Source organism: Uranotaenia lowii, chromosome 3, assembly GCF_029784155.1.
Source record: "Uranotaenia lowii strain MFRU-FL chromosome 3, ASM2978415v1, whole genome shotgun sequence".
Classification (NCBI taxonomy): Eukaryota; Metazoa; Arthropoda; class Insecta; order Diptera; family Culicidae; genus Uranotaenia; species Uranotaenia lowii.
In genome coordinates, this window is record NC_073693.1 from 93,555,779 (window position 1) to 93,574,446 (window position 18,668).

An 18,668-nucleotide genomic window follows, 5' to 3' on the forward strand; every position below is an offset into this window, starting at 1 on the left:
TAAGATTACTAGCATCATAAAATAGCTAAGACTACCAAGCCACAGAAAGAAAACTTTGTATGCCATGGCCATTATCGAAAAGTGGTTACATGACCATTGGCTTAATATACTAAATTGCTATTCACTTATCCAGGGTAGGTGGCTCGTCTATCTTTTTCTTCGCAGCTTGACGCATCGATTAAGAACTGAATAGAAAAAGTGGCTCCAGAGAGTTTACATCATTTGAAACCTGGAGCCCTCCAATGTAAGCCATGTGCACTTAAATAGCAGTTAGGTAATTTCGCCAAAACTCACAGAGCTAAGAGAAAACAGAGAAACTTTAAAGCTATTTTTGAATAGCATTTTGACAAGTTATCAGTACTCATGGTTACTTGGGTTAGTTTGTAGCACATTTTCGAGTTTAAATGCAATCATTTTCCATTTTTTTAAAATAAAAACTGTAGTTGAAAAAGTATTCATTATGGTCAAAACGAAAAACATCATCTTATATCATCACATTTTTATAGTTGCTAGCGAAACGAAGTTCGTACGGGATCTGCTATTAATTACAAAAATTAAAAACAAAATCTGTCAACATTTTATCAGCAGAAAATGTTCCGAGGCCATAAGTAAACACATTTATTAAATTATCCAATTTTTTATTTGTGTGTTTGATATCATTCCTGCCGCAAAAGTGATGGTCTCATCATTTTCAACTTAAAGCCACAGCTTCAACATATTACTTTTTCAATGATTGCCCACGCATCTCGACAGAAAAAGGATACATGAGTTCAAATAAACCCAAACAATTAGAATAAAATCTGATGAAATTTTATATGCTTTTACCTTTGTTTACCATTTCAACAAACGCAAATGAATATACACTTTTACAATACATATATTCCACCTACAATCATGTGCGTATGTGTGCATATGTGCTGATTAAAGATATTGAACAGATTGCCTCCAGCTGACACATAAAAATTCAATAACGACGCAACTATCGCAGCCATATTGATCGAAATTTACTACACCGTAAGTGATATCGTTTTCGGTTCGGCAGTGAATTTTGCTGTTATACCATTTAGTTAAAATCTACTCGAATTTTATGGAATAGCAGATAAAATTCTATAATTTGAATTAATGATGCGCAAAGTTTTAAGATGTTAGTTTATTTTCAAAAAAATTACTGAGAACCAAAAGACGTGATTTAATTAATTCTGACATAACGTTGCAAAATAACTCTGTTTTTCTGAGGCAAAAAACTAACAATTTACCACACATATTAGCTAGAGCTTATTTTGAAAACAAAAAAAAAATCAAGACATGGATGAATAAATGCCAGCTAACTTTAGGGAAAAGGCTTGAGAACAAGAATGATAAATGGTAGGGAATAAATTAACGGTGCTTCAAAGCATGTGTTTGGGCAGACCATTTCGGATGGTTAAAAATAAGTCTTTACTTGTCGACTAATAAAAAAGGAAGAGACATGTCATTTTATTTGTACTCATAATTACACTTTTTGGCGCCCTAATTCTTCATATTCTTACTTAAACTATGACAAAATGGCAACACTTTACAATGAAATTATAGCGAAAATGTCAAGGGGTATGGAAGAATCAACTAAAATATTTGAATTCAAGGTGACCAATATGTATCGAGATTGAACAGCATGTTTTTTTTGCTCCATACGATTTCAAGCCGAGAAAACTATCCTTTTTTTCTGTCGGAAGTAAGATACAAGAATGAAACAAAGTTTCATTTTACCACTCTTTAACGAATAAAAGTCTTTTGAAATTAAATTGATTTAATGACCTTCCTCGAGAATGTTACTGTCATCTCATTTATGATGTTCAATTCCCTTCTATATAGGTTTGCAGAATTGCATTAATGATAAAAAAAAACTTCTGGTAGTCGGTTAAAATGAATATACGAGACGAGATATTCTAGAAAACGTTTTTAAGTTTAAGGTGGTTTTCTTCTAAGCACTAAGAGTTTCAGTCTGTGTTCGGCAGTTGAGTGGTTAAGACGCTTTCGTTTAACTCTGGTGTGCTATTGTATCGAGCGCTTTTAAACAATAGTCTGTGGACAGTGTCCCAGATAACAGAACAACCAAACACGTGGTAAGATGGCGGCCCCAGCTTACCATCTAACATCAAATGGTCCACGTTTGAACACTTTGGTCATCGATATGGGAAACGTTCCGTCAAGAAAAGTCAACATGATCATCATCTCAAAATTTGTCAACGAAAGTTTGAAGGTGGAATACTCGCAAGTAAAATCACTACAACACAACATAGGCAAGGCATTGGTATTCGTTGAGGTTGATTCCGAGGAATCAGCCATAGCGGCAACAGAAATCAACGGAGGGATCCATTTTCTAACCGTTGAGCAAATAAAATATAAGGCCAGCGTATTCATGGAAGATGGAGCTACAACAGTACGTGTTCACGATGTGTCCCTACAAACCAATAACACGTTTATCACAAAAGCTTTGGAGGAGTTTGGAGAAATATTGTGGATCAAGGATGAATTCTGGACGGAACCTGCTCAGCTGAATGGTATCTAGAATGGGATACGTGCGGTTCGAGTGAAACTTCGCACCGCAGTTCCGTCTTACATCAACATCTGTGGCGAAGTCTCACTGGGCACCTACAAGCATCAGCAGCAAACTTGTCGTCACTGCCACAAACCGGTCCATTGGGGGCGTAAGTGTATGGAAGCCAGCTACATGGAGATGCAACTGCAAGGTGGAAGCATCAGCGACCGTCTTATTGCGACAGGCGTGAACTATGCCGGTGCTGTTAAAAGGGTTGGTGTTCAAGAAGAGAGGGCAACTACAAGCAAGGCGAACACGGAAGGCAGCAAAGTCAATAATGATACTAGATCCGAGGTAGGTTTGAAATTCACAAATTTAAATGATTTGCTTCGAAAAAATATTGCTCGCGATGAAGGTCAACTCAGCAACGCACACAGAACACCAAAAGCACCACGAAACAACACCAATACTAACACAGACACGAATACAAAAATCACACAACGGAACTCACGATCGCGATCAAATGTTCGAAACCTGCGGGAAACGGTTGGGCGGAAGGGGAAACAAACCGATGGGCGAACCGGTTCTACGAACAGTATTGATCACATTGAGAATGTACTGCAAAGCAACCCGCATACTAAAAAACTATATCTCAAACAGTCTATACGATACAACTACGTCTCCAGGAAAAGTAATTGTCTCTGTAACCGTAGCTCTTATTTAAAACTTTATTTCGACAACGATTAGAATGAAACATGAACGTTCATGTGAAAAAGTTACGGTATCTGGAACTGTGAATCAATGGTCTGAACGATTTACTTAAATTTTTCGATAACCGTTAAAATGATCTCGAACTGTTACCCATAGCGTCCATGCTTTATGTCACACCTGTCACATTCACATCAAAAATTTTCTTAGACACGGGTCAGCGGTGCCATATGGTTTTTCAAAAATCAGTTCTTAATTATTAAAATATCTTTCAAACATAAAAAAAAATCTTTTATTAAGAATGTGTAAAATATATTTTGTTTTCACCCCCATTCAAATACATTTTTAACACGCAGAAAAAGAATGGGGGTTAGTTTTAAAAAAACGTTTTGTTGATTTATTTTACCTTTCCAATGCATTTTTCTCAGTGGTTTTCATTAAAAAGTCGAATGAAAATAGCAATAAAATTTTGTTATTTGTACACTCTCATTTTCTATTACTTAAAAATAAAATTCGGTTTTATTATAAACTTAAATAGGTTTATTTCAATGAGAGTGTAACTTCAAAACGATAAGTTACAAAGTGGAAAAAAAGAAAAAAAAAGTAAATTTTCCAGCAATAATAGTGAAAAAAATCGTCAGAGGCGGCCTGGCCATGGCCCAGGCGAGGCAATTAATATCCAAAATAAATAAAACTACAATGGATCATAGTGTTTCGCGGCCAGCAGCTATCAAGGTAAGTTTTAAATTTTTTAAATAGCTAGAAAACTGCCCAAACCCGTGCGTCAGAACAAAGGTTTTCTTCAGACAAGTGAAATTAATTATTTAATTTTTTTTTTCAGATGCTTCAACCCGAGTCACCGAAAAATTCCGGTAGTACGTTCCGGACCCCCTGGCTGTAGTCCCTCTGAATGAAGTTTGCATGGGTTAATTGAAACCATCGTACCAGCTAGTTTTTTTCCTTGCCAGCGTTTTGATTCCGAAAATAAATAATTTTATATTTTATTATGGGTTCCATTTATTTAAATTCCGATGATACCATTAAAAACAAATTTAAAAGCATTTTAATTTTAATTGGAAAAACTAAATTTCTTCAAACCTAAACCTTGTTGTTAAGGTGATGCACATTTTGTTCATACTTTCGAATCAATGCATTTTTATGTGTTTTACCCAAAATTATTATTATTTTGATAAGAATCATGGATTATCTTCAAAAGGGTGTATTTTATTTTGAATCAAACGATATGTTTAAATTAAATCGATATTTTTAGTCAGTGTGACCAGAAATATATTTGTGCTTTTTCCCAACCAAAAATTTTATTATTTTCGGTCCAAATCTTATTGTTTCTAAAATATTTTTTTCTGCGTGAAGTAAAGGAATAAAGCTTCTTTTGATTTATAAAATATTTCGAAGAGTATGCAAAGTTCATGCTTGCTTGGTTTCTATTTCACATAGGGTCCTATTACATAAAACGAGTCGAATAACTCGATTCGATTCCAGTCACTTTCGAGTCGAGCGAAATGTCGTATTGTGGTAGTCGAGTGAAACTGATCGAATTAAAAAACCGGATCAAAGCAAACTTGGCTCGGTAAATCGTGACAGCTGAGTCACTAACTTTCAAGCAGTAGACTCGACTCGACTTCCGTAATACCAAAACGGCTCACTCGAGTAAAATGACTCGTGACTGACTCGTAATAGGGCCCATAAAGCCTACAATTATCTTGCAATCATGCATTTGACAACATAAAATACAAGGTTGAAAAAGGTGTAAATTTGAGAATAATTTCGTGAATAAATTTCTTTGTTCAAGAGATATAAAGCTTATTTGTATGAAAAAAACATAAATCCCATGACTTCAATATCAGGATATTACATTACTGTCAGAGAATCAACAGAACACTTAATTTTTTTTTTTTTTTAAATATTTTATGAATTGCTATGCAAAGGAAAATCGATGTGGTTGGCACCATTGTCCACAGCCGCAAAATTCTGCTTCGCAATTGCTTCCCGGCAGTCCGGTCTAGCGCGTTTTTATAAACTAACTTCAATTTTAAAAGTATATTTCACATTTATGAACCGCGAAACATAAAGAAAAACGCATCACGTAAGTTTTTGATAAGTTTTATTTACTTTTATGTTTTAAAATACGGTGGAATATTTAATTTTCAGATCATAACTACCCACAGGAGAAATGGCGCCTGAAAACTTTTGCCCTTCTGGGGGAAAAATTTTTTCCAGCAGCGAAAATCATCACTTATCAGATGTACCAGCCCCGTTAGCGGTTTTAAGAACTCCTGCGACCGCGACACACCTCGTTGGCGTTCCAGAACTCCTGCAAAATATTCATCTTCGGGCAGGACGATTGGAGCCACTCGATGCTCCAACATTTCATTCCTCTTATCGGAAACTTATTAAATGGCCCCATTCCCATTCCAGGAGGAGGATAGTGTTATCAGTGTAAAATTATAAATTGTGAATCACGAAGAGATCAATTAAAATCATTGATTTATAAATCTTAAATTCTGTGTTTTTATTCAGTAAACAAAAAAACTATGAATGTGTGCGTGCTAGACGGCTATGATAAAAGTACGAATAACGTTGAAAGAACGATATGACAGATCGTAAAAAAAACCATACCTGTAAATGTTTCGTTAAAAGAGAACTTAAAGAAAAACTGAAACCGTTATAGTTTGATGAACAAAATACGTTTTCCATAAGCAGATTTTTTATCTTAACCTAACTGTTTTTAGAATAGTTTCTCCATACAATCGTTTTAACAGTTCTAAACAGTAACATAACTTAACGCCATATTCAACAGACCGTCGTTTTGGAATTCAAGATAAGTGCAATGTTTTTTATGGTTTCAGATATCATTTTCTAAACGTTTTTTTACACTGTTTGTAATCGTTTATAACTACTACTACTGTTACAATATTTTCGTATTCGGGAATTCTTACAGGGCACTTCTTTCTGATGATGATTTTGATAATGGGAATGAAGCGGGAAAAATGATTATTGAAAATAAATAATAACTGAAAATAAAATAGGATTTGAAAGAAAATATGAATAATATGAATAATAATTTGTGTTACAATGTTGGAACAATTAATCTAAATGGAATAACAAATGGAAATAAAATAAATGCCTTGAAAACTTTTATTTTTTTTGATGGATCTGGATATTTTGTTATTGCAAGAGGTTTCAAGAGAATTTTTTATAAACGGTTTTGAAAGTTTCTTTAATATTGATAATAATAAAAGAGGTACAGCAATTCTTGTAAAATCATATGTTAAAGTATCTAATGTTAGAAAAAGTCTTGATAGTCGTGTAATAAGTCTTAGAATTAACGAAAATACAACAATATGCAGTGTGTATGCGCCTTCAGGGAGTGCACACAAAATAAATAGAGAAAATTTCTTCAAAAACACTTTACCTTTATATGTAAATAATGGGCTTGGCGATTTAATAATAGGAGGTGATTTCAACAGTGTTATTAATGAAAAAGATGCCAATCATATATCAAACTACAGTTCTTCGTTGAAATTTTTTGTTGAAAATTTACAGTTGGTTGATTCATGGGAAATAAAGAATAAAACTAAAATTGATTACACGTTTGTAAGAAATGGTTCTGGTGCAAGGTTAGATAGAATTTATGTGAGTAAAGGCATTAAAAATCATGTAGTACAGATTAAATCAAATTTGTGCTCTTTTTCTGACCATAAAGCGGTTATACTTAAAATTAGTTTACCTTATTTGGGCAAAAGTTCTGGAAGAGGTGTTTGGAGATTGAATGATGTAGTACTTAATGAAGAAAATTTGCTAGAATTTCGACAAAAATGGAACTATTGGATAACTCAGAGGCAAGGCTGACAAATTTCAGTCAATTTCGTTTGACTCGACCAACGTCTAGTAGTCAATGTTATCGAAAGAATATCAAAGTCATCTACGAGCTGAATGACCAAGCTACAATGTCGGTCAGGCAGCAATGTCAATATTGAATGACATTTTTGCACTCCACTCGCACCACACATACGATCATCTATCTATTTAATTTTTTGGCTGGTATGGGAGGGATTTTACGTTAAAAGTTGCGCAACAGTTGAAAAAATGTAGCTGGTGGCGGTAAGAAGAAAAAAGTCGTAGCAAGCATGATGTCATTCATTCAACTTGGTCATGACATTGTAAGCACATGTCGCTGACCAAAAATTAGTATCGCATGACATAGACATGCAAAGCAGTATCAAAGTCGGCTGACATTGGCTGTCTGACACTGATAATTTGCAGCTCTGCTCAGAGGAGATATTATAATTCATGGTTATCGTGGTGGACTGATTTCGCGAAGATAAAAATTGTGGCTTTTTTAAATGGAAACAAAACGTTATTAAGAAAAGATTCAGAGATACTGAGGAGTTTTTCTATTGTGCTTTTTCTAATTTGTATAAAGATTACTTAGAAAATCCATTATTATTAGGAGAAATAAACAAAATCAAAGGCAAAATGTTGGCCAATCAGAGAATGATATCAAACAGTTTCTATCAAAACTCTAAAACATATATAGCCGGAGAAGATGTTTCTATTTTTCAAGTTGCAGAAAATGTTCGAAATCGTGGAGGTTCTTCTATATGCTCTCTAGAAATAAATGGCACAATTGAAAATGATTCAACGAAAATTGAACAAGAAATAGTCTCTTATTACATTGATCTTTTTAAAGAGCAACGGGTTGATGGCCCTCCTTTTCATCCATCAAAGGTGCTTCCCGAAAACTTGACATCAAATACAAACTTAATGAATAGAATTACAGAGGAAGAAGCTTGGATAGGAATTAAGCAAAGTCAGTCACGTAAATCTCCAGGTTGTGATGGTTTGACAAAATCTTTTTATACTTTTTGTTGGAATATCATTAAAAATGAGTTTTTGTTAGTTTTGAATGAAGTAATGAATGGACAAATTTCTAAGAAATTTCTTGAAGGAGTAGTAATTCTAATCAAAAAGAAAGGTAATAAAAACAAAATTGAAAACTACAGACCAATTACTCTTCTGAACTTCGATTACAAGCTTATTGCGAGAATTTTAAAGAACAGATTATCAACTTTGAATCATTTAATTATCTCAGATGCACAAAAATGTGCATGTCACAACAGAAACATATATGAAGCAACCTGTTCAATAAGGGACAAAATCTGCGAATTGAATATAACTAAAAAAACAGGTATATTAATTTCTTTTGATTTAGAAAAAGCTTTTGATCGAGTAAACCATTCATTTTTAATTGATACTTTAACAAAAATGGGATTAAATACAAATTTTATATCTTTTATCAAATCATGCCAAGAAAATTCATTTTCAAAAATTTTGTTCAACGGAAATTTATCTAACGAAATAAAAATAGAGCGTTCAGTAAGACAAGGAGATCCTTTATCGATGTTATTGTTCTGTATTTATATAGAGCCTTTGATATCGAAACTTAAAGATAATTTGATCGGAAATGAAGATTTATTAAATTGTTATGCTGATGATATAAGTTTGATTTTAAATGATCCTAATAAAATAAACGTTGCCAAGTTGATCTTTGATAATTTTGAAAAATCAGCTGGAGCGAAAGTAAATTATAACAAAACGTACTCTATGAAAGTAGGAATTAACCGAGAACTGAATAATGTACCAAACTGGGTAGAGTTTAAGGAGGATGTAAAAATATTAGGAATTTGGTACAATAATAGTACAATAAAAATGGTGAACAAAAACTGGGAAGATATTTGTCAAAAACTTAATTTTATGTTGAATAACAATAGATATAGAAAACTTAATTTAATTCAAAAAATAATCTATTTAAATACATATGCCTCATCCAGAATATGGTTTGTTGCCTCAACAGTTTCGGTAAATAAGAAAATTATAGCAAAAATAAAATCTTTATATGGAAATTTTTTATGGTTTAATCAAAGTCTAAGAATATCGTTTAATCAGTTGTGTTTACCTAAAAGAGATGGAGGATTGGGTTTGATATCACCGGAGTTCAAATGCAAATCACTTTTAATAGCAAGATTTTTGAAACTAGGAACAGTATCCCCCTTTTTAATTAATTTGACTCAAAATATTGGAAATCCTCCAAATATTAAACAGATTCCTATTAATTCACAATTTCTAAAAACACTTTGGTTAAATTTACCTTATCTTCCTCAAACATGCATTGAAAATCCTTTGGCGTCAAGTATTTATAACCATTTTATTCAAATTCTACCGAAGCCACATGTAGTTGAAAAATATCCAGACCATACTTGGAAACATATTTGGAAGAATATATTTCATAAGTCAATTTCATCTGATTATCAATCCTCGTGGTATCTTCTTGTCAATGAGAAAATAGCTTGCGCAGAAAATCAATTTCGATTTGGAAGAGGGATTTCGCCATACTGTGAATATTGTCCTCAAGAAATTGAAGATATTAATCATAGATTGGTGGATTGTTCCCAAGTTCGAAATTGCTGGTGGTACACGCTTAGTAAGATCAAGTTAGTTAACACACGTAAAACAAGAAATATTGTGTTCTCGAATTTCAAATTCCCCGTTTTTCGGACATTTGTGAACGATGAAAAAAGTTTAATGTTTCAGCTTTTCACACAATACTTACAGTATATTCTCTCCACAAACACAGTTGACGTTGACCTTAATGTTTTAATTTCGTTTTTAAAATATAATTTGTGAATTTCAAATCTGCCTTTGATATTATGTATTAGGTTATATCACGTGCCTTCTTCATATGCTTGTTGCTTGTTTATTGTAATATTAAACTGGTAGAAATAAACATGTTTGTAGAAAAGTAAAAAAAAAAGAGTGTTTCCATTTTTAAAGTAAGATTAAAAATGAATTACTTGCATGTAAAAAAAAACATTCCAAAACATTCAAATGCTGGTCACAAACTCACATCAAGATGAAACTCCCTTGTTGCCACCCACGCGCTGCCGAAACCGATCAGTCTCAGCTTTCATTCGCATTTTTATTGGAAAAGACTTTCTCAATCGAGGAAAAAGCTAGAGCCGTATGCATAAAAATGAATAGGTATGTTTGTTTTTCTCCCGCTTCCGTACTCGAAAATGATGGTCGAACGGATTTACCTGATTCGAATTCGCGGGGTTTTCTTTTAGCTCGTTTCGATCCCGGGTTAGTTTATTCGATTCCAAAATAGCTGGTGCAGGCACCGGAAAAGAATTTTATTGCTGCTGCTGCAATTCGCAGCTCCATGTTGCAATGACGATGGCGATGAAATCGATTCGAAGAACATTTCAATACTTTATGAGTGAAAAGTTGGGTGCCGCAGCAGCAGCAGCACCTTCTTAAGTTGATGAAACATAAATTCGATAATTTCACGGTAATGTAAACTACATTGAGCGAACTTAAAAGTTTTGAAATAACGAGCAATCCATTATTAAGTAAATTGGTCGATAAAAGGAATGTGAAAAAATATAAAAAAATCTTTACTTGCAAACTTTGTACATTGTTTTTCAATAGTGTTTGAGAAAAATGTGAATATTACAGTTCAGTAAGACAGTTTCTGAACATCGGATATTGTCAAAATCAATAGCATCCTGTTTCAATTCGCCACTTATGGTTTCTAAGCATATGGTATCTGAATTGATTTTTTGTTTGTTAGTTTTTGGCTAGCGAAATCTGAAGAGAATTTCTATCTAACATCGAACACTCAACTTATCTCTCTATTATTTGTTCTTCTGACATTAAACATTCAACTTAGCAAAGCTTGAGTTGATTGACAGCTCGGTCTATCATAAATATCAAACGACTTAATCATGTTGTTTTAAAGTCAAACCATATGCAGGAATCATTCCGAACAGACAGAAGATAGATGTAAAGCTAAACGATAACCCTCTAGCAACGGAGAACTAATCTTTCTGCCTTTTCTTCTTATCTGATTCCTTATCCCTTCCTTTTCTCCACAGTGCCATCCCCCGGCGGAGCTGCGGCGCTATCGGATGGCAGTGATGGATGTCCTGGTAGGCTACATCCGGTACAAATGCTCGACCCTGGCCGGCGAGCGGAATCCCTCGGTGCTGCTGGACGAGTGCAACCAGATCGTCAGTACCTTGCATATCATTTTTAACGGCGACCGGGAGTTTGTCACGCTGACGCTGCTCAAGATGGATCTGCAGGTGAGCAAGTCGAGCAAAGTGGAAGTGATTTCATTTTTATAGGGTAAAGGCACTGGGTATTGAGAACCATCTTTCGAAATAGGCGAATTTGTTGCTTATAAAAGATAATCAAAGGCTTATGTGATAAAATTTTCATAACGTAACCTGTTTCACAGCTTCGAAAATATTTGATTAGGAACCCCAAATTAATGTTAGTTTCTTTATTTAGCAGGGAGTGGTTCATAAATTTTCTGTCTACTTTACTCGATTTATCGGTTTCATGCATGTAGTGTTGATAGTATGCAATTTATTGTGTTCTCTAAAAAGTTCATATTGGGAAGAAAACGTAAATTAAAACTAAAACATTTTTTTTTAAATTGAATCTATTTTGCGATAGCTTTCAGGTGATTTTCCTTAATACCGACATCTATTTAAACGCATCTGTCTTTGCGTGCTTCGAATATTATTCAAGTGAAGAAAACGAAACATTAAACGGAATAATTGCCTTTTAAAAGCGGTGTTTTTTTTCATAAATCCATGTGTTTTCTATAAGAAGGACGGGAGTTTTGTGTTATTTTGAAAATCTGTTTATTCAAATAAAAATTTCAACATTGGTTTTACCGTTATTGATAGATTCACAAAGATATGAATAACCAAAATTTTCAACTTTAAACCTAGCTTTTCCTGTTTTGGTACCGGACTGGTACCTTTCATTGGACCTAAATCTTGTTACCTAGTAGAAAAAATTCCCCTTCGAAGATGCGAATTTTACCGCAAACATTTGTGGCTCAACCGCTACTGCGGATGTGCCAGCAGACCAGTTAATTTTGCCCGGACTCTTACCTCAGGGCAGGGGGACTGTTTTATATTTGCCCTCTAAAAAATGAAGAAGCGAATAGGCAATATTGTTGAGACTCGCGATCTGCTCGTTGAAAATTCGTGCAAGCGCATCTCACTCCAAAAGACCTCACGCAATTTCAAAAAGTAAAATGTCTTACCAACGTATTGCCAATTGAATTACGTCCTCCTGGTGTCCAATATAGCTCGTCGTAATTGCCTCCAAAGTCGACGATCCATACTAACGAGATCTTTTGACTTGATCTTTTGCGCCTTCTACAACCGAGTTCAACCGACAATTTGCAAATAGATACTCAACGCTTTTTCCAGAACTGGCTTGTAGTAATAGACTGAGTCGATTTGGGGTCATTTTTGAATTTCTCAAACCCTTGCTTCCTTTTTGTTCAAAACTCAGAGGCAGAGTTTTTATGTAACGTTAACATGAGTAAATTTTAACTTTTAGGTTTGTATGGGAAAATTCAATATTTTGTATAAGAGAGTGGGGAATCATGGGCCCCTTTTTTTCGTTGTTCCATAACTTCTTTATTATAAAAGATAAAATGAAATAAAAAATGGTATGGTTTTCTACATTTTCAAGGCATCATAAGGTATTTTTTTTTATTTTTAATAAGTTATTTTCCCCAAATTCTGACTGTTTGAAAAAAAAGCAATATTTTTTGGATTTTGAAAAATGGTGGGGAATCGTGGGCCACCAAATCCAAATTGACCAAATAACATGCAAAGTTTATGAGTTGACCCAAAACTGTGATTTCCTAATTCATTTCGTTATTTTAAAGCAATTTCAGATGATGAAATAAAAAATAGAGCTGTGTATGATAGCATAGATTCCAAAACCTGGCTTGCGAACGTTTTGGCAAAATTTCTTATATAGAATGGACAAAATATTTTTCATAACTCTTCATTTGGCATAAGAAAACTTTACAGATAGGAAAAACATATTTTAAGTTCTGAATGTGTATAAAAACATAAAAATATAGGTGATTCAAGATGTGTGGCCCACGTTTCCCCACAAGCTATGATTTGCAAATTGGTTGCGTTTGTGTGACTTATTGATGTTTTATCAAAAATTCCTTTTCCACGTGAAAGATCATGACAAAACTAAGATCATAAGCGTATGAGCATATTTTTGTTATGAATTTTAGGTTCCCCATCGATGAAATTAGCGGGTATTTTTTTAATTATGTATGTAATTTTTTTTTACTTTTTTTAGCTTGATAAATAAAAGAAGCATATGATGCTTATTTCAGTCAACAACATATAGGAATATATGCTCACGCAAAGCGACGACAATGACAATTGGTTTGAGATTTTTATCTCAACACACATCTGAGATATTAAAAGTGGCCCACGTTTCCCCATGGCCCACGATACCCCACTCTCCCCTACTAAAAAATCAACATCATTTTTGTTTCTTTTGTGGAACTCATGGTTTTTGTACCAATTCATAAATTTCTTGAAGCAAATTTTCTGCTGAACAATTTTATCGGAGATTGTAACTTTGTATCTTATTAGAAAAAAAAGTATTAGGTGTTGATGGGGGCAAGTCTTTTTTCATTGAAAAACCATAAATTCAAATGACATCACTGCTGGTGCCTAGCGAGGTATTGCATGACCACTTTTAATACAATATTTCGAAAGGCACCCAGCAGTGACGTCATTTGAATTTATTGTTTTTCAGTGTCAAAAGATAAACCCCTGTTCAATAGCTAATATCTTTTTTGCCTAATTAGATAAGAAGTTACAGTCTTGGACAAAGTTGTTTAGTGGAAAATTTGCCTCAGAGAATATATAAATTGGCACCAAAACGTAGGTAGGCTCGGTTCCCCAGTAGAAACGAAAATGATGTTGAATTTTCAGTACTGAATACTTAATTTTCCCAACCAAACCTAAAAGTTGAAATTAACTCATGGAAACGTTACTTAAAAAATCATCTACCATCAACCAAATCGAAGCTTCTTAGAGGAGGATTTCCTAAAACCGTTTGCACAGACCATTCAAAAACAACGCGAGAATAATGTTTGCCTTTTTTGGTGGACGCAGCCAGCCATATGTTAATTATCCATTGCACTGTAAAGACGCCCTCTCGATCTAAGGTCAAGAAGCGCCACCAAATTGGTGAGGTCAGGTTTAAAAATGCAATATCGTGGTCGTAGTTTTTCTAGTTTTGGTATTTTAAAGTTCGAACACAAAAAACATAGGATCTCAGTAAAACTTCACGTTTCTTTTAAGAGATCTTGTTTTCTTATTTCCAAGCGTGCATCTTTCGAAGTTGAATATAGTGGTTAACATTTTGCAAATGCCAAAACCACCAGATCACAGAAAAGGTACTAAATATGTATGCCATGATCGGCTAGGCTGTGCGAACGGAGAGGAGGCTGGGGGGAGGATTAAGGGTTTAACCTCCCATGGCGATTTTTTTCAGATCAAGAAATGAATTTACGATTGATACACCGAACACCGTACAGTACCGTATTACTAATCACTTTGATCATAAAATATCGTTTAACCCTCATCCGCATTAGAGTGTCATTTTGACACTATTGCAAGTTTGAAGGCTTGTAACTTTTTCCAGAAGCTTCAAAACACAAAAAATTTCTTCGGGTACCCTAAATGAATTCAAAAGTTTTTTAATATTGCATCTTTACTTTATTTATGGACGAACCCTGGAAGCCTGGACAAACAAAAATCCCTTTTCTGACTAAGAGTGTCATTTTGACACTCCAAAAGTACGTTTCATGGTTGGAAATTTTCTATTGATAGTAGTTCGCGTTTGCTTGTCACGACACGCATCATTATTTTGGCTCTCGGCTTTGCTCTCTGCCCGAATCACCACCCACCGTACCTACTCGGAGAGCAAACAAACACGTTTTGCTGGACGTGCTGCTTGTGGTTCTAGAAATTCAGGAATGGTTTTACGTTTATAATTTTCATATTTTTGTGAAATCTCACAACGTGAACTGTTGCACCTCACTAGAATGTAGATTAAATTGGCTTTTCAATCAATATACTTTTTATTGGTCCAAGCATAGTAAAAGCACTGAAAATCCGGGTACAACCTGACGGTGGACCACAAAAACAGATGAAATTTCAACTTGTGAAAAATCGCGCGAAGTAGTGAACTTTGCAAAATTCTAGTAAATTCAATTTTTGTTGCATTAAAAATCTAAAGACAACAAAATGTCAGAATTTGAATAACATTTGTAATGATATTTTTCAAAAGCTCTACCACCGCTCAAACAGTTTTTACTAGCAATCTAATGAAAAGTAGGTTTTTCAGACCACTTTTTTGAACTTTTTGTGACCATTTCGTAAAATTTTTTTTTTTAAATATTTCTTGACTTTACGATGTAGACATTTACTTCAGCTTTCATATGCATAACGCAAATAATTTTTTGGACTTGGAATATATGAACTACAGCAGTTTTCCTGCGACATGTTTTTTTCGGATTATTTTCTTTCATGCTGAATAACGAGAAAACTAAAAGCTTTAGCTATATATAATCACAGACAAACAGACAGGACACTCTGAAGAAAATCCAAAATTTTTTTTGCAATGTGATAAGGCTGCCGACATTGCCTACCAACATCGCGATTGTAAAGTAAACCATAGTAGGAAGCCATGATATCTTGTGATTTATAAATCAAGTGTAAACAAGCAATCCATCGTTTGTGCTGGTGATGGTGTAATAATTTTCTAGGAAAATTTTTGTTTTCAATGAACCGTGATTGCTATAAATGTTACCGTTATAAAAACAGCTTAACCGTCCCGGACAACACAAGTAACGGTAGTGAAATACGTGGTATTGATTGTTCTTTTTTTTAAGCGTCAGGAAACAATTTATGTATATCAAATTGATTCGAATAGAGGAGAAGATGCCCAATTAGAGACAGCTGCACAAACCAAAGGACAGCCCAGCATCAAGTAACGGAAGTCAATGTTTGGAACCGATTAGAACTTCTTGAATGGATCTGTTGTGAATTTCTTTGTGCATGAAATGAATGTTGTGTTGAAAATACAAAATTGTGTTTTTTGAGTTCCGTGAATTCCCTTCGGTTTAAAAAGCCTGGAAAAAATTGCCACGGTTATTCAGGATCTGTGTTGTCTTTAATGTAGGAACAACAACCGTGATCTTTAACGAAGCCGAGTTTTTAAGTAATTACGCAGGTCAACAATTTGGCATAGGTACTTATAAAGTCTAACGAAATTTAGATTTAATGGTTTAAAAGGATAAAATAAGCTGGGTCTCAGGTCTCAGTCATAGTTTTTAGAAGCTTAAAACTTTGATGCTCGATTAGTTTTTCAAATTTGGGGAAAATTTATTTCAAAGATCTTTTACACCATATATATATAAACGAAATCCGCTGTCTTATCGTCCTTCTCAAGAGTAAGCATATATTTACAGGTAATAATATTAGAACTGTGAACATATTCTCAACATTTCCGCTCCCTTTTCTAAATTTCCCATTTGAGTGATTCCCGTATCACTCGAATGAAATCTATTCGCCTTCTGGTAGCAAGAACTGCTATAAAACACCTTCTAGATAAGGCGTTTTTCACGAAAACTATATCTTCTAAATCCATTGACTATCCTTTCAGCTGAATTGCGATGGTTGACTGTTTAAAGGAGAAGAGTCCTGTCATCATTCGCAAACTTTTGACACGATTAGTATCTCCTAAAAAGAAAATTTTTAGGTTGTCAGATTATTGGTTTGTCACGACTTTCGGGGAATTACGGTGATTGCAGACATACCTCAACAAATTCTTTGAATTGATTCTCTGGTTCGATCGGCTTAAACTACACGATTCGGTTCATTTTTAATCGTTAAATCTAAAAGCCAAATTTTTCAGGTTAAAATTACCACGAAATCAACAACAACAAAAACTTTGGCGGATAACAACAAACAAAAATCAACAACTTACAAACACCATGGAGATGAACTGCTACTATGATTAAAAGATCGGATTTTCGTTTTAGTGATTTTAGTGAACTCTAATGTCGACATTGCCTTGCTTCGTAAGAGTTTGCGAAAAACCAAAACCGAGTGTCCTGTCTGTTTGTCTGTGATATAATGTTTTAAACATATTTTACTGACATTACAAGGTTTTAAGTGATATAAGTTTCATTGTAATCGGTTAGATATAAAAAGAGTTATGACGATTTTAGCTTGGAGTGTCAAATTGACACTCCTTGTGCTGATTAGGGTAATGAAATCTAATGCGGATGAGGGTTGAAGCATTACAAATTTTATGCTGATATCAAATATTCTTCAAGAAACTAATTTTAGGTTAATCTCATTTTAAATTTTTTTTTCTTGTTCTTCTATTTAAATGCTCAACTCCACATTCCAAGGGATTTGATAAATTACACCAAGCCACATTTTTCCGAAGTGCAAATAATTTAAGAGCTTCCTATGTTTAATCTGGATTGAATGCCCTGAATGAAATATGCAATAATATTTTTTGCTAGAAGTTTTTGTTTTTGAAATAACTTTTGAAAATAAGTTTAAAACATTTCAGAAATTTCTGACGTTTTATACAATACTTTAGAACAAAACAAAAATTAAAAAATAAAGGTTTTTAATCGGTTATCAACTTCCCCAAAGACCGCAAGTTATTTGCAAAAAAGTGATGAAAGTATTCATTTTGTTTGATTTCTCAATTTTGTATCATACGTCAATTAAAAAAAATCAATTAAGTTCAACATGGAAATTTCTCTTCGAGAGTTCACATCTCTAATAATGATTAAGTACCTACTTAAATTCAAGACATTACAGCGAAATTTTCAAATCAACCCTTTTTTGTAAATGTAGAAAAGAAATGTAAACTAAGATTATCAGAAATTAAAAAATTAATTAGTTTATCAACTATATGAACCTTCATGAAAACATAAAGCTGACTTCGAATCAATTCGTTATCTTTTATTGAACCAAGGATTCCTTAGGATATTTCTTTTTCATGCTTTAAAAATATAAATTCTCCATTTTTTCAATATGAATAGATAAAAATAGAACTATTTGTGGTATCAGCCAAGAAGTTTTTTAAAAATTTTCATACGAAAAACTTTAACTAATTTTACAACTTTGTTGAAAACTGCAAAACAATTTGACTCATGCTTCGCGAAACATCAAAGATTTATCCAATCTTTTTTAAAATTTAGTCCCGTTTTTGGTAGATTTGCTTCACTTCAATATTTTTTTCACAGTAGTCATTATTACCCGCGGTCTGCGGGAGATTATATCATTGAGTCAAAAATTTATGTTTCATAAAATTTCTAATGGTCTACAAATTTTCCAAAAAAGTACACACATTTATATAATCAATATTACCTGTTTTCAAAAGATATCTCGAAAACGAACGCTGAAATAAAAACCCAGGGCACCAAAGCTAGTCAAAAAAAGCTCTTTAATTCTGTGAACTTCGGAATAATTTTGATTCTGTT

The 18,668-nt window shown here is 33.7% G+C and overlaps 1 protein-coding gene and 1 long non-coding RNA gene across 2 annotated transcripts in view; both read left to right on the top strand.

The window, feature by feature from the left end:
• LOC129751900 (uncharacterized) overlaps positions 1–18,668 on the top strand; it is a 444,615-nt gene that overhangs the window by 299,563 nt on the left and 126,384 nt on the right. Inside the window, exon 4 of the mRNA XM_055747666.1 lies at positions 11,182–11,391. Within this exon, the coding sequence (XP_055603641.1) occupies positions 11,182–11,391 (210 nt within the window). The remainder of the gene's footprint in view (positions 1–11,181; positions 11,392–18,668) is intronic.
• Positions 5,201–5,746, top strand: LOC129751901 (uncharacterized). Its single transcript, XR_008738821.1, has 2 exons — positions 5,201–5,330; positions 5,396–5,746. It is a non-coding gene; the product is annotated as an uncharacterized LOC129751901 (long non-coding RNA).